At 38.9% G+C, this 12811-nt stretch overlaps 1 protein-coding gene across 10 annotated transcripts in view; it reads right to left on the bottom strand.

Moving 5' to 3' along the window:
* Positions 1-12811, bottom strand: part of PIAS2 (protein inhibitor of activated STAT 2) — a 99598-nt gene that overhangs the window by 51120 nt on the left and 35667 nt on the right. For all 10 annotated transcript variants that reach the window (XM_066353421.1, XM_066353416.1, XM_066353419.1 and 7 more), the window contains 3 exons: positions 5014-5098; positions 3086-3136; positions 2867-2957 (listed from right to left, as the gene is read on the bottom strand). In XM_066353421.1, the coding sequence (XP_066209518.1) occupies positions 2867-2957; positions 3086-3136; positions 5014-5098 (227 nt within the window). The remainder of the gene's footprint in view (positions 1-2866; positions 2958-3085; positions 3137-5013; positions 5099-12811) is intronic.

Raw genomic sequence — 12811 nt, 5'->3', positions numbered from 1 at the left:
ATATTCCTCACCCTAAGGTCACCAATGTGAAAGAGGAAAAAGACCTTTTTATAAAGATATAAAGTATTTCACAAGTTCAGAAAAGTGCCCCCCCCCCCCGCAAAAATATTCCATGCTCCACCATTGAAATGAAAGATGCTGACATCCTGTCACATGGGCTATGAATCTATTTCCTCTTTACAAACAATAAAGTTGCACCTCTTTGTATTGCTTCATCTTAGGAGCTTGCATTCAAATTCTGAGGGTGACAAAGAGGGAAAATAAGCTTTAAGAATTTAATAAAAAACGAACGAATCTCAAAGGAATTATTAAAATCTCGTGATACTTGGTATTAAATTAACTTGATGGTTATAATATTTATGCTTGTATTCTACTTCTCTAGTCATTAAGTATTTAAGTAGCAAATGCACTCATTTTTGATTTATAGTACATCTCATTTTCAATTACCACAGGGCTTTTTAGTTTGTGATTTTCAAAACCAAAATAATTTATTTTTTAGAATATTCAAAATCCTAAGCCATAAATATATCTACATATTCAAAAGTAGGTATCATATTTTACTAAATAAGATGTCACTGATGTTAGCTATATGCCAACGATAAGTGAAAAACTCTAAGTTAATAATAAAACTGAGTGTATCATTACTTATTTCTGCATATATTACAAGGAAAAAAAGCAAAATGAATTGGCTAACTTGTTCCTTTTAGAGATAATAATCTTCCGAATTACTTGTCACTAAGTCAGCAGTGGACACGTTTTTCACAGAATACCCTCCTACTATATGCCACCATAAGCTCTGGAGATAAAAGTATTCTACTATATATACTACTTATTTTACTTCAAAATAAAACTATACTCTACCTCCACTAACATCTCTCAGATTCCCTTGCCAAGTCACCGACACCCTCACAACATTAACTGCCTGTGTTGCTGATACACTCTGAATCTTATAAGAATGTATCAAACACCCAAGATTCTTAAACCTTCCTCAAAATGTACTTAAATCATGTGTTGACTGAAAAACCAAGGGACTGCACCTAACCAGTCATACCAGGAAATAACATCAAGGTTGTACAATGAGGGCAATGACAATACATTACAGCTGCCACTGGTCATCAGCAACTAACTGTAAGACAACTCTGGATTTTAGAAATGTTAAAAATATGTACCCTAGGCCTGACCAGGCAGTGGCGCAGTAGATAGAGCATCGTACTGGGATGCAGAGGACCCAGGTTCAAAACCCCAAGGTCATCAGCTTGAGCCCAAGGTCACTGGTTTGAGCAAGGGGGTCACTCAGTCTGCTGTAGCCCTGCCCTCCGTCAGGCACATATGAGAAAGCAATCAATGAACAACTAAGGTGCCACAACGAGGAATTGATACTTCTCATCTCTCTCCCTTCCTGTCTGTCTCTCTCTCTCTGTCACTCACACACACACACACACACACACAATGTACCCTAGGAAAAAATGAAATACCATATTGGTAGTATTACAAAGGAATGCTATGCTAAGGAACATACTGTATCACAAGTAGGGAACATTCCTCACTGCTGTACAGGAGGTAGGGCAGTAATTACGCAGTGGGAATTCACATGATTACTTATCATCTACAACTTGCAATAAGACTTTGGAAATCAGGCCCTGGCTGGTCGGCCTGGCGTGTGGAAGTCCCGGGTTCGATTTCCGGCCAGGGCACACAGGAGAAGTGCCTATCTGCTTCTCCACCCCTCCCCCTCTCCTTCCTCTCTGTCTCTCTCTTCCCCTCCCACAGCCGAGGCTCCATTGGAGCAAAGATGGCCCGGGCGCTGGGCATGGCTCCTTGGCCTCTGCCCCAGACACTAGAGTGGCTCTGGTTGCAACAGAGCGATGCCCCGGAGGGACAGAGCATCGCCCCCTGGTGGGCAGAGCTTCGCCCCCTGGTGGGCGTGCTGGGTGGATCCCAGTAGGGCACATGCGGGAGTCTGTCTGACTGTCTCTCCCCATTTACAGCTTCAGAAAAATAAAAAACAAAAACAAAACAAAAAAAAAGAATAGGATATAGCTGGAATTTTATAAGATATAAATATTTAATGTTCACATATTTCTAACAATTTTCCACATTTTAAGCAAAAATAAAATGAAGTTCACTTAGCAGGGGACCTCTCACTCAAATCTAAAAGCTTTCTAACTAAAGGTCGCTGAAGAGCCCATGAAAGCCTTTGTTTCAGCCTTAACATTTCAATAAAAGATATATTCAAAGAACCTTTTGTTGGCTGCTCTGATAACATTGTACCTTGTTTGTAATTCTGACAAAAGTTGAGTACTGTTCTTTTAACATTTTCTAACTACTGCTACTGCTTTAATATTACTATCACAGATTTACTTTTTCACTTCATATTATAAAAATTTCCACATATAAAAGTAGAGAGAACTTTAAGTAAATACCAACCAGATTCAATTATTATAAACATGTTGCTAATTGTGCTTTGTTTGTCTCTGACCCCATCAGCCCAAACCAAAACACACTTTACACAAATCTACATGTGGTTTTGCCCTAAGTATTTAAATGCAAAGTGTAGACATGCCATTTGACCCACGGATACCTCTAGATGCATCTTTATTAAGACCTTTAAAATAAAGTATCACCTTACAAAATTAGCCATAGTTTTAAAAAATTATCTAATATACAGATTATATTCAAATTTCCCAACTGCTTCAAGACCAACATCTATGGTCTTTATCTTTTTATTATTGGTAATTTCAAACACAAAAAGAAAAAAAGTATAATGAACTCCCATATATCTATCATTCAATCAATAATTTCTTTACTCATAATTAGTCTTTACCTACTCTATACCCCAACTCCTGGTGAATAAAAAGCAACTTACAGGCAAAGGAAAAAGCTTTCCATTTACTTTTATGCATAGACTATTGGGATAGTTATCTTCTTGAGGGCAACTTGTCTCTGCCAAGCAAAGTCTGCATTGAAGAAAAAAGAAAATTATTTTCAAATAGTATACTCAAATATGCTTACGTATTTTCCAATTCTTGACTATATGCACATAGTTAGCAAGTGTTATTGAAGTAACAGAAAATTTCAAACTCACCTCAGCTGAACTTGGACTGTATAATCTCTCCTACCACCTGGCAAAAAATCCCTGTTGAAAGAGAAAATAAATTGGGTTAAGAAAGCACAACAAGAGGCCCTGGCTGGTTGGCTCAGTGGCAGAGCGTTGGCCTGGCGTGTAGGAGTCCTGGGGTCAATTCCCGGCCAGGGCACACAGGAGAAGCGCCCATCTGCTTCTCCACCACCCCCCCTCTCCTTCCTCTCTGTCTCTCTCTTCCCCTCCAGCAGCCAAGGCTCCATTGAAGCAAAGTTGGCCCCGGGCGCTGAGGATGGCTCTATGGCAGCAGTTCTCAACCTTTGGGTCGCGACCCCAGCGGGGGTCGAACGACCAAAACAGAGGAGTCGCCTAAAGCCATCGGAAATACATATTTTATTTAAAAATGTATTGTATAATAAATATGTATTTTCCGATGGCCTGTGTTTTGGTTGTTCGACCTCCGCCGGGGTTGCGACCCACAGGTTGAGAACCACTGCTCTATGGCCTCTGCCTCAGGCACTGGAGTGGCTCTGGTTGCAACAGAGCAATGCCCCAGATGGGCGGAGCATCGCCTCCTGGTGGGCTTGCTGGGTGGATTACAGTCGGGCACATGTGGGAGGAGTTTGACTGCCTCCCCATTTCCAACTTCAGAAAAATACAAAAAAAGAAAAAAAAAAGAAAGCACAACAAGAATTCACAGAAACAGTCTCACCAGAAAAAAACCATCATTAGTATTTTTATTCTTATTCTTTAAAAGATGAACACTACCCTACCAATAGCACAAGCCTTAATCAAAACAATGTAATAATAACCCTCATTTACTTAATAATTAATCATGTCTTTAGAGTAATTTTAGGGTATTTTCACTTCACAGGAACTTTTACAATGCAGTAGGCATTTCAACTTGTGGGTCACGATTAACTTGAAAAGGAGCACCCTAGGTTCTAAAAGAGGTTAATAAATTAATTTGTTTGCTTATGGTGGTTCTTAACCTTGGCTACAAATTCTAATCACTTTCTAATTTTTTAAATATAAAGGTCCATTCACCTATTATTCAAATAATCCTTATTGGCCTGGAGTACAGTGTGAGCATTAGTAATTTTTACAGCTACTAGGGTGATTCTAGTAAGAATCAAACAAAGAACTGGTGCCAAGAGTCTCAATATCTCTATACCAGTGATTTTCAACTGGTGTGCACAAGAATTTTAAAAACATGCAATACCTGACTATTTAGTCAGGGGCACTGACCTCATTTTTCTTAGATTGTCAAATAAAAATTTACTAATAGCCGATACATTAGCTGTCCAGTGTGAATGCCCTGTCTTGAACCATAGATATATAGGTTATGATAGAGTTGCATCTTATTGGTCACATAGCATAATAAGACTGCATCTGATTGGTAAATGTTTAACACAAAAATTATCATACACAAATATAGGCACTTGATTTTTTTAAAAAGTCACTTTGGAGCAAAAAAGGGTAGGTAATTACTTTTTTTTTTTTTTGGTTATACACTGAACTGTATCATCCCAAAATTCATATCAAAGCCCTAATCCTCAATATGACTTAAGTGGAAATGGGGACTTTATAAAGGTAATTAAGATTAAATGAAGTCATAAGGTTGGGACCTTAATTCATATGACTGGTATCCACATAAAAAGGCAAAGAGAAACCAGAGATGCACAGGTGTACAGAGGAAAGGCCGTGGGAATACACATAGCAAAGAGAGAATCGTCTACAAGCCCAAAACAAAAACCTCAGGTAAAAGCAAATCTGTCAACACCTTAACCTTAGATTTCAAGCCTCTTAAAAGGTGAGAAAATAAATTTCTGCTGTTTAAGACACCCAGACTGTGGTACTTCGTTACAGCAGTCTTAGCAGACTGCTACATCAATATTCATGGAGAAATCTATTCCAAACATTCTTCTTACCTGGATATGCATATCTCTCTAACTTGCTGAGGTGTCAGAGCAAAAATAAAAAACTTCTCTTGAAATCGTTGAATACTGCTTTGAGCTGGGAAGGAGAAAAGAAATAATATTAAAATAACAAATTCAAGGATACTAGCACCCACAACAACCAGGTAATTGTGATAAAGAGTTGGCCAAGTTCCAAAATTTTTATGGTTAAAATACATAAAAATAAATAAGTACTAAACTGAATTCATCTTGGAATCATGCAAGTCATACAGCAGATTCAATTTTAAGTATATATTTTTTAAATTTTAACACTAATTATAATATAATCAAAATAACACACCCCTTCAAAATTAATTTCATCTTTGACTATATAATATCTAATGAACATCTGATCATGCCTATAATTCCCATCAAGAGAACTCTATCCAAAATCCAGATATCTTTTAGAGTTTTTTGTTTTGTTTTTGATACTTTATATTCAATATACATATTATTCATATAAAAGAAAATTTAAAACTTTATTCTTCCTGACCAGGCGGTGGCACAGTGGATAAAGCGTTGGACTGGGATGCGGAGGACCCAGGTTCGAGACCTCCGAGGTTGCCAGCTTGAGCGGGGCTCATCAGGTTTGAGCAAAGCTCACCAGCTTGGACCCATAGTTGCTGGCTTGAGCAAGGGGTTATCGGTCTGCTGAAGGACCAGGTCAGGCACATATGAGAAAGCAATCAAAATGTCTCAATAAAAACTGATGATTGATGCTTCTCATCTCTCTCTGTTCCTGTCTGTCTGTCCCTATCTATCCCTCTTTCTGACTCTCTGTCTCAAAAAAACTCACTTTATTCTAAGTTGATAGTTATTAAGATACATAATTATTTGCATATAAAACATTAGTTAAAAAGGATAACATAAAGTTATTAACTATGTTATTAAAAATTATAATGTATTAACTTCACAAAGAACTTAAGATTTATACTGATGAATTATTCAATGATGTTCTGGTATTCATTAAAATAAAAAAGCTAATATAGAGACCTCAAGTCTTCTGCTTCCCCAAAACTACTGTTACAACTTACAAGAAAAGGAAAAATGGTTCTTGTGTGTTCATGCAGATAAATAATATGCCAGCTGAATATCTAACACCAGAACCCTTCAATCCACAAGTCATACCAAATCAAGAAAAATATTAACTCCTTGGATAAAACAATCTTTTCTTTAAACATAGGTAGTTTACTGTAGCAATTATGTTCCTAAAATGACATCATAAAGTGCCTCATACCTTTCTCCCAGAACATTTTAAAACGAAAGGGAGAGTCTGAACAGGCGGTGGCACAGTGGATAGAGCGTTGGACCGGAATGCGGAGGACCCAGATTTGAGACCCTGAGGTCGCCAGTTTGAGCGCGGGCTCATCTGGTTCCAGCAAAGCTAGCTCACCAGCTTGAACCCAAGGTCTCTGGCTAGAGCAAGGGGTTACTACTCAGTTTGCTGTAGCCCCACGGTCAAGGCACATATGAGAAAACAATCAATGAAAAACTAAGGTGTCACAACGAAAAACTAATGATTAGATGCTTCTCATCTCTCTCTGTTCCTCTCTGTCCCTATTTATCCCTCTCTGTCTCTGTAAAAAATAAATAAATAAAATTAAAAAAAAAAGAAGGAAAGACAGGGAGGCTATTTATGATGCAGGTCTAAAAATGAAACAAAACTATAAGTCATAAACATAACGATGGGTATAAAACAAACACAAAACTGCAGTAAGAAGTCTCCATTTCTTCAATTACTATTTACTCTTCAAGTCTTTCTTGTGCAAATTCTACTTCCCACTCTCTATCCATGGCTAAGGTCATGAATGACCTCTTAGCTATCAAATTTAAGAACCTATATTTGGAGATTAGAGGTAAACACTGCATTTCCAATCTTAGTTAATGGTATGAACAACCAGTCTCTCCCGCCAGAAACCTCACATGGTCTAACACAGGTACAAATGAAGTCCCAGAAGGAAAAGAGAAATACTTATTTTAAATTTACAGAATTAATGGTAAACTATCCCCAATTTATATGGAAGGGGGGGAAAACCAAGCAAAATAAACACCAAGAAAACTATCTTATCACATTAAAATTAAACTACTGAAACCCAATGATGACTGTAAAATCTTGAAAGGAGTCAAGAGAAAAAATAAACCATACATACAAGGAAACAATATGACTAAAGGCTGACTTCATATCAGAAACAATGTAGGCCAGAAGTCATCTTCAAAGTGGTGAAAGGAAAAACTGTCAAGGGAAAATTCAATACCCTTCAAAAACAGGGTAAAATAGCTTTTTTTTTCCCCCTGAAGTTGGAAATGGGGAGGCAGTCAGACAGATTTCCGCATGTGCCCGACCGGGAACCACCCAGCATGCTCACCAGGGGGCGATGCTCTGCCCATCTGGGGCACTGCTCTGTTGCAACCAGAGCCATTCTAGCACCTGAGGCAGAGGCCATAGAGCCATCCTCAGTGCCTAGGCCAACTTTGCTCCAATGGAGCCTTGGCTGCAGGAGGGGAAGAGAGAGACAGAGAGGAAGGAGAGGGAGAGGGGTGGAGAAGCAGATGGGCGCTTCTCCTGTGTGCCCTGGCTGGGAATTGAACCCGGGACTCCTGCACGCCAGGCTGACGCTCTACCACTGAGCCAACTGGCCAGGGCTGAAATGGCTTTTAGATAAATAAAAGCTAAGAGATTTTGTTGAAATCAGATATACACTATATAAAAATAATAAAGAAAATTATAAAAATAAAAAAAGATACCAATTTTAAAACCAAATTTTCAGGAATGAAAACCACACAATAGTATACAAGTGGTAAAGGTAAAATGACATGCTGTTTTTTCTTATAATTTCCTTAAAAAGATAACTTTAAAGTAAAATAATGGCATTGAAAGGCAGGATCCAAAAGGATAGGGATATGAAATTACCCAACATCTGTAATTTTTGCTTCAGTCTGATAAGCCTGATCAACATAATTCTCCAGAGACAGAGCCACTCTTACTGGCATCCAAATGCAAAGCTGGGTATAAGACCTTCATAAATTCACCAATGTTAATGCCAGTATTTGAGGCCCTGTCTGTATGACAGAAGTCAACTTGCCTAGAAAAGAACCCATAAACTATGAACCCTACCTTGAAACTAGAATGCTTCCATAGTCAGTATGTGCCAATTATGTATGTACAATTTACAGAACTTGCAGCTTACTGTTAATAGTTTATATCACAATAGACATACCTTTGCTGTGCCTTTTTTTCTGAAATAGCTTTGGATTTATCAATTATTTGTTGCCACATTTTCAGTCCAAAATATAATCCCAAATAACTACCGTTTCTATGGGAAAAGTGGATCTCATCACTATGTATTATAATTGGATTCCAGGAATTTACAACTATTAGTGCATATGCTAATAAAGTCTAATTTGTATCAATACTTAATAACAGTTTTTAGGTAGGACAATTTTATGAGAAAAGCAGTCAAAATCACATTAAATATGCCATGACGTAAGTCTATTAGCTAGACCAGTGGTACTCAACCTGGTCCCTACCGCCCACTAGTGGGCGTTCCAGCTTTCATGGTGGACAGTAGCAGAGCAACCAAAGTATAAATATAAAAGATAGATTTAAGTTGTTTTATAAAGATTTATCCTGCCAAACTTAGCAAAAATCTGACATAAAGTACTTGGTAAGTAATTATATGCTTTAACTTGCTGTAACTCTGCTTTGTAAATTTTATAAAGTAAAGTTACTTCCCTACTTTATCAATCACCATTACTGTGGAACCGGTGGGCGGTTAGAAAATTTTACTAACAGATACAAAAGTGGGCGGTAGGTATAAAAAAGTTGACTACCCCTGAGCTAGACTGTCATTTTAAATCAGATCACAAAAAGGAATAGCAGACTGTAAAGTAGAAACATGCAGGTCTTGTGGGTTTTTTCCCTTAGTTTCTCCAATATGGGATCAGAAAACCAATTTTACATAGATTCCATGGATGCTTTTATGTCGACAGCAACAAATGAAAACAGACCTTAACTCAGGGACTGAATCTGATGACTTTGTTCAAACCCTTTCTTTTCAACAATCCTTCACAATATAGATTCTGTTTTTCAAAGATAGGTACAATATCTTCCATCATGCCCTTCAAATAATGTAACCTTGATACTCTTCCAATTGCATAGTGAAGTCTGTATCACTCAAAGAGCAGTTTGCGACTTCTTCAACCAATTACGTATATGATGCTAAACAACTTGCAAGACTATATCATAAAAGTGCCATATACTTCTTCTTTGCTCTCTAGGAACACTTAACCCTGAAACTCAGTTATCATGATATAAAAAAGTCCAAACTAGACCACCTGAAAAGACACACATAGAGGTATTCCAGACAGTAACACAACAGCCATGCTGTGTGCAAGCGTACACACAACATAACTGCCAAACATGCTGAGTGAAAATGCCTCGAGATGATTCTACTTTCAGGTCTCCCCGAGCCTTTAAGTCTTCTCAGCTAAGGTCCCACCTTAGATATCCCAGACAAGTCAGCAAAGATGACAGAATGTATACAGAAAAACAGTTAACTAACTACTGATATGACGCTGATAACACATGAGATTACGTGGGACTTTCCCATTCTGTTATACTATTTCTATGTCTGAATTTTCAATTACTAGCATAATTACTTTTGTAACTTGAAAAACATGAAGACTCAAAATACCTTGAAGGTATTTTACAAAATACCAAACAGCTAGAGGTAGCAAGAGTGAACAAAATGCTAGTCAGGCCCTGGCCAGTTGGCTCAGCGGTAGAGTGCCAGGAAGTCCTGGGTTCGATTACCGGTCAGGGCACACAGGAAAAGTACCCATTTGCTTCTCCATCCTTCCCTCTCTTCTTCCCCTCCTGTAGCCAAGGCTCCATTGGAGCAGAGTTGGCTCAGACGCTGAGGAGGGCTCCAAGGCCTCCGCCGCAGGCATTAGAATGGCTCTGGCCACAACAGAGCATCGCCCCCTGGTGGGCATGCCAGGTGGATCCTGGTTGGGCGCATGCGAGAGTCTGACTGCCTCCCAGCTTCTAATTTCAGAAAAATATAAACAAAACAAAAAAATCCGCTATAGTCACAGGAGACTGTAGACCAGTGGTAGTCAACCTGGTCCCTACCGCCCACTAGTGGGCATTCCGGCTTTCATGGTGGGCAGAAGCAGAGCAACCAAAGTATAAATATAAAAGATAGATTTAACTATAGTAAGTTGTTTTATAAAGATTTATTCTGCCGGCCCTGGCCGGTTGGCTCAGCGGTAGAGCGTCAGCCTAGCGTGCGGAGGACCCGGGTTCGATTCCCGGCCAGGGCACACAGGAGAAGCGCCCATTTGCTTCTCCACCCCTCCGCCGCGCTTTCCTCTCTGTCTCTCTCTTCCCCTCCCGCTGCCAAGGCTCCATTAGAGCAAAGATGGCCCGGGTGCTGGGCATGGCTCTGTGGCCTCTGCCTCAGGCGCTAGAGTGGCTCTGGTCACAACATGGCGACGCCCAGGATGGGCAGAGCACCGCCCCCTGGTGGGCAGAGCGTTGCCCCTGGTGGGCGTGCCGGGTGGATCCCGGTCGGGCGCATGCGGGAGTCTGTCTGACTATCTCTCCCTGTTTCCAGCTTCAGAAAAATGAAAAAAAAAAAAAAAAAAAAAAAGATTTATTCTGCCAAACTTAGCAAAAATCCGACATAAAGTACTTGGTAAGTAATTATTATATGCTTTAACTTGCTGTAGCTCTGCTTTATAAATTTTATAAAGTAAAGTTACTTCCCTACCTTATAAATCACCATTACTGTGGAACCGGTGGGCGGTTAGAAAATTTTACTAACAGATACAAAAGTGGGCGGTAGGTATAAAAAGGTTAACTACTCCTGCTGTAGACTATTATATAAATTTCAAAACCAAGGAAATTAAACATTACTTTTATTTATGTATACATACACATATGGTAAAAAAAAAAGCAAAGGAAAAGAATACAAAATTCAGGATAGTGATTTAACTGAGAAAAGGCAAGGATATGGCTTCAAAAATACTGATAGTATTTCTTTTTTAAAAAGTGAGTAGTGGCTTCACAGGTGTTTAGTTCACTGGTATTCCTTACAACTGAATGTTTTATATATATTCTTTACAGGTTTAATAAAAACAAAAATTTAAAATATAAATAGTATTTTCAAGAGTATTCATCCTCAGAAGAAATTATCTTAAGAAAAAAGAAAATTGAGTTTTACCAGGCAGTGGTAGCGAAGTGGATAGTGTTGGGCTGGGATGCAGAGGACCCAGGTTCAAAACCCCGTAGTCACTGGCTTGAGCGTAGAGTCACTGGCTTGAGCATGGAATCATACACATGACCCCATGGTTGTGGGCTTGAGCAAGAGTCATTCACTCTGCTGTAGCCCCCCAGTCAAGGCACATATGAGAAAGCAATTCAATGAACAACTAAGGAGCCACAAAAAAGAACTGATGCTTCTCATCTCTCTCCCTTCCTGTCTGTCCCTATCTGTCCCTTTCTGTCTCTGTCACAAAAAAAAAAAAAAAAAAAAAAAAAAAAATTGGAGGCCCTGGCCGGTTGGCTCAGTGGTAGAGCGTCGACCTGGCATGCAGGAGTCCTGGGTTTGATTCCTGACCAGGGAACACAGGAGAAGCGCCCATCTGCTTCTCCACCCCTCCCCCTCTCCTTCCCCTCTGTCTCTCTCTTCCCCTCCCGCAGTCAAGGCTCCATTGGAGCAAAGTTGGTCCGGGCACTGGGGATGGCTCTGGCCTCTGCCTCAGGCGCTAGAATGGCTCTGGTTGCAACAGAGCAACGTCCCAGATGGGCAGAGCATCGCCCCCTGGTGGGCGTGCCCGGTGGATCTCGGTCAGGCACGTGTGGGAGTCTGACTGACTCCCCGTTTCCAACTTCAGAAAAATACAAAAAAAAAGAAAAAAAAGAAAGAAAAGAGAAAGACTGCCTGTGAAAGCAAATCAGAATAGCTATTTGAGAGAGAACAGAAATTCTTGCTGGTTTGTTTTTAGTTTAGGGATTATGCATTTGTTACAGTATAACCATAAGTACAGAAAATCTCATTTAGTACTGTGTACATTCAGGTTTTCTAGATGCCAGTCTGTCATTTTAAATGCTAAAATATTTTTAGTTTAATAATTTTGAGGAAAAATAATTCCAAACTGCAAACTATATAATAATGTATCATCTTAAATAGAATATATTCATTATAGTTGTTTTTTAGCATAAATACATATGCCATGCTGTAACAGCAATTCCTTCAATACTAAAAGGCTTTTGGTTTCAATATCCCAAGGGATTCTGGAATGACATTTTTGACCTCTTGTATCTGTTTTTTTTCTACCATGGCTCTTCCAGTCTCTCCCATGTTGTCATTTCCTATTCAACAGTATGTTGATGGCTTAGAAATCATCAAACCAATTGTATATAAAATTAAAAACACAGAAACTGGCTTGTCATTGTCAAAAATATGCACTTTGAAATTTGGATTTGATATCTCTTTTGACTCCTGAAGATTTTTAATTCTTGGTTCCCAAATGTAAACAGTATTTCCACAGCAGTATTCAAGTAAGTTTTCAAAAAATTTTTATTCTTATAAGTAGTTTCAACATCATAAAACATGCCAGATTACATTGCCTTAGAAATGTGATACTACAACTTTCAACTGAAGGTCATTATTGGAAAGTATTAAATATTTTCCATTTTTATTTGGCAGACTATGGTACTACTATGCTGTTTTTCTTAAATTTTCTACCTTCAAGTCTAAAAGAG

The sequence above is a fragment of the Saccopteryx leptura genome, chromosome 11 (assembly GCF_036850995.1).
Source record: "Saccopteryx leptura isolate mSacLep1 chromosome 11, mSacLep1_pri_phased_curated, whole genome shotgun sequence".
NCBI lineage: Eukaryota > Metazoa > Chordata > Mammalia > Chiroptera > Emballonuridae > Saccopteryx > Saccopteryx leptura.
Note: the sequence above shows the minus strand (reverse complement) of the source record. Positions and strands in the feature narration are given on the sequence as shown.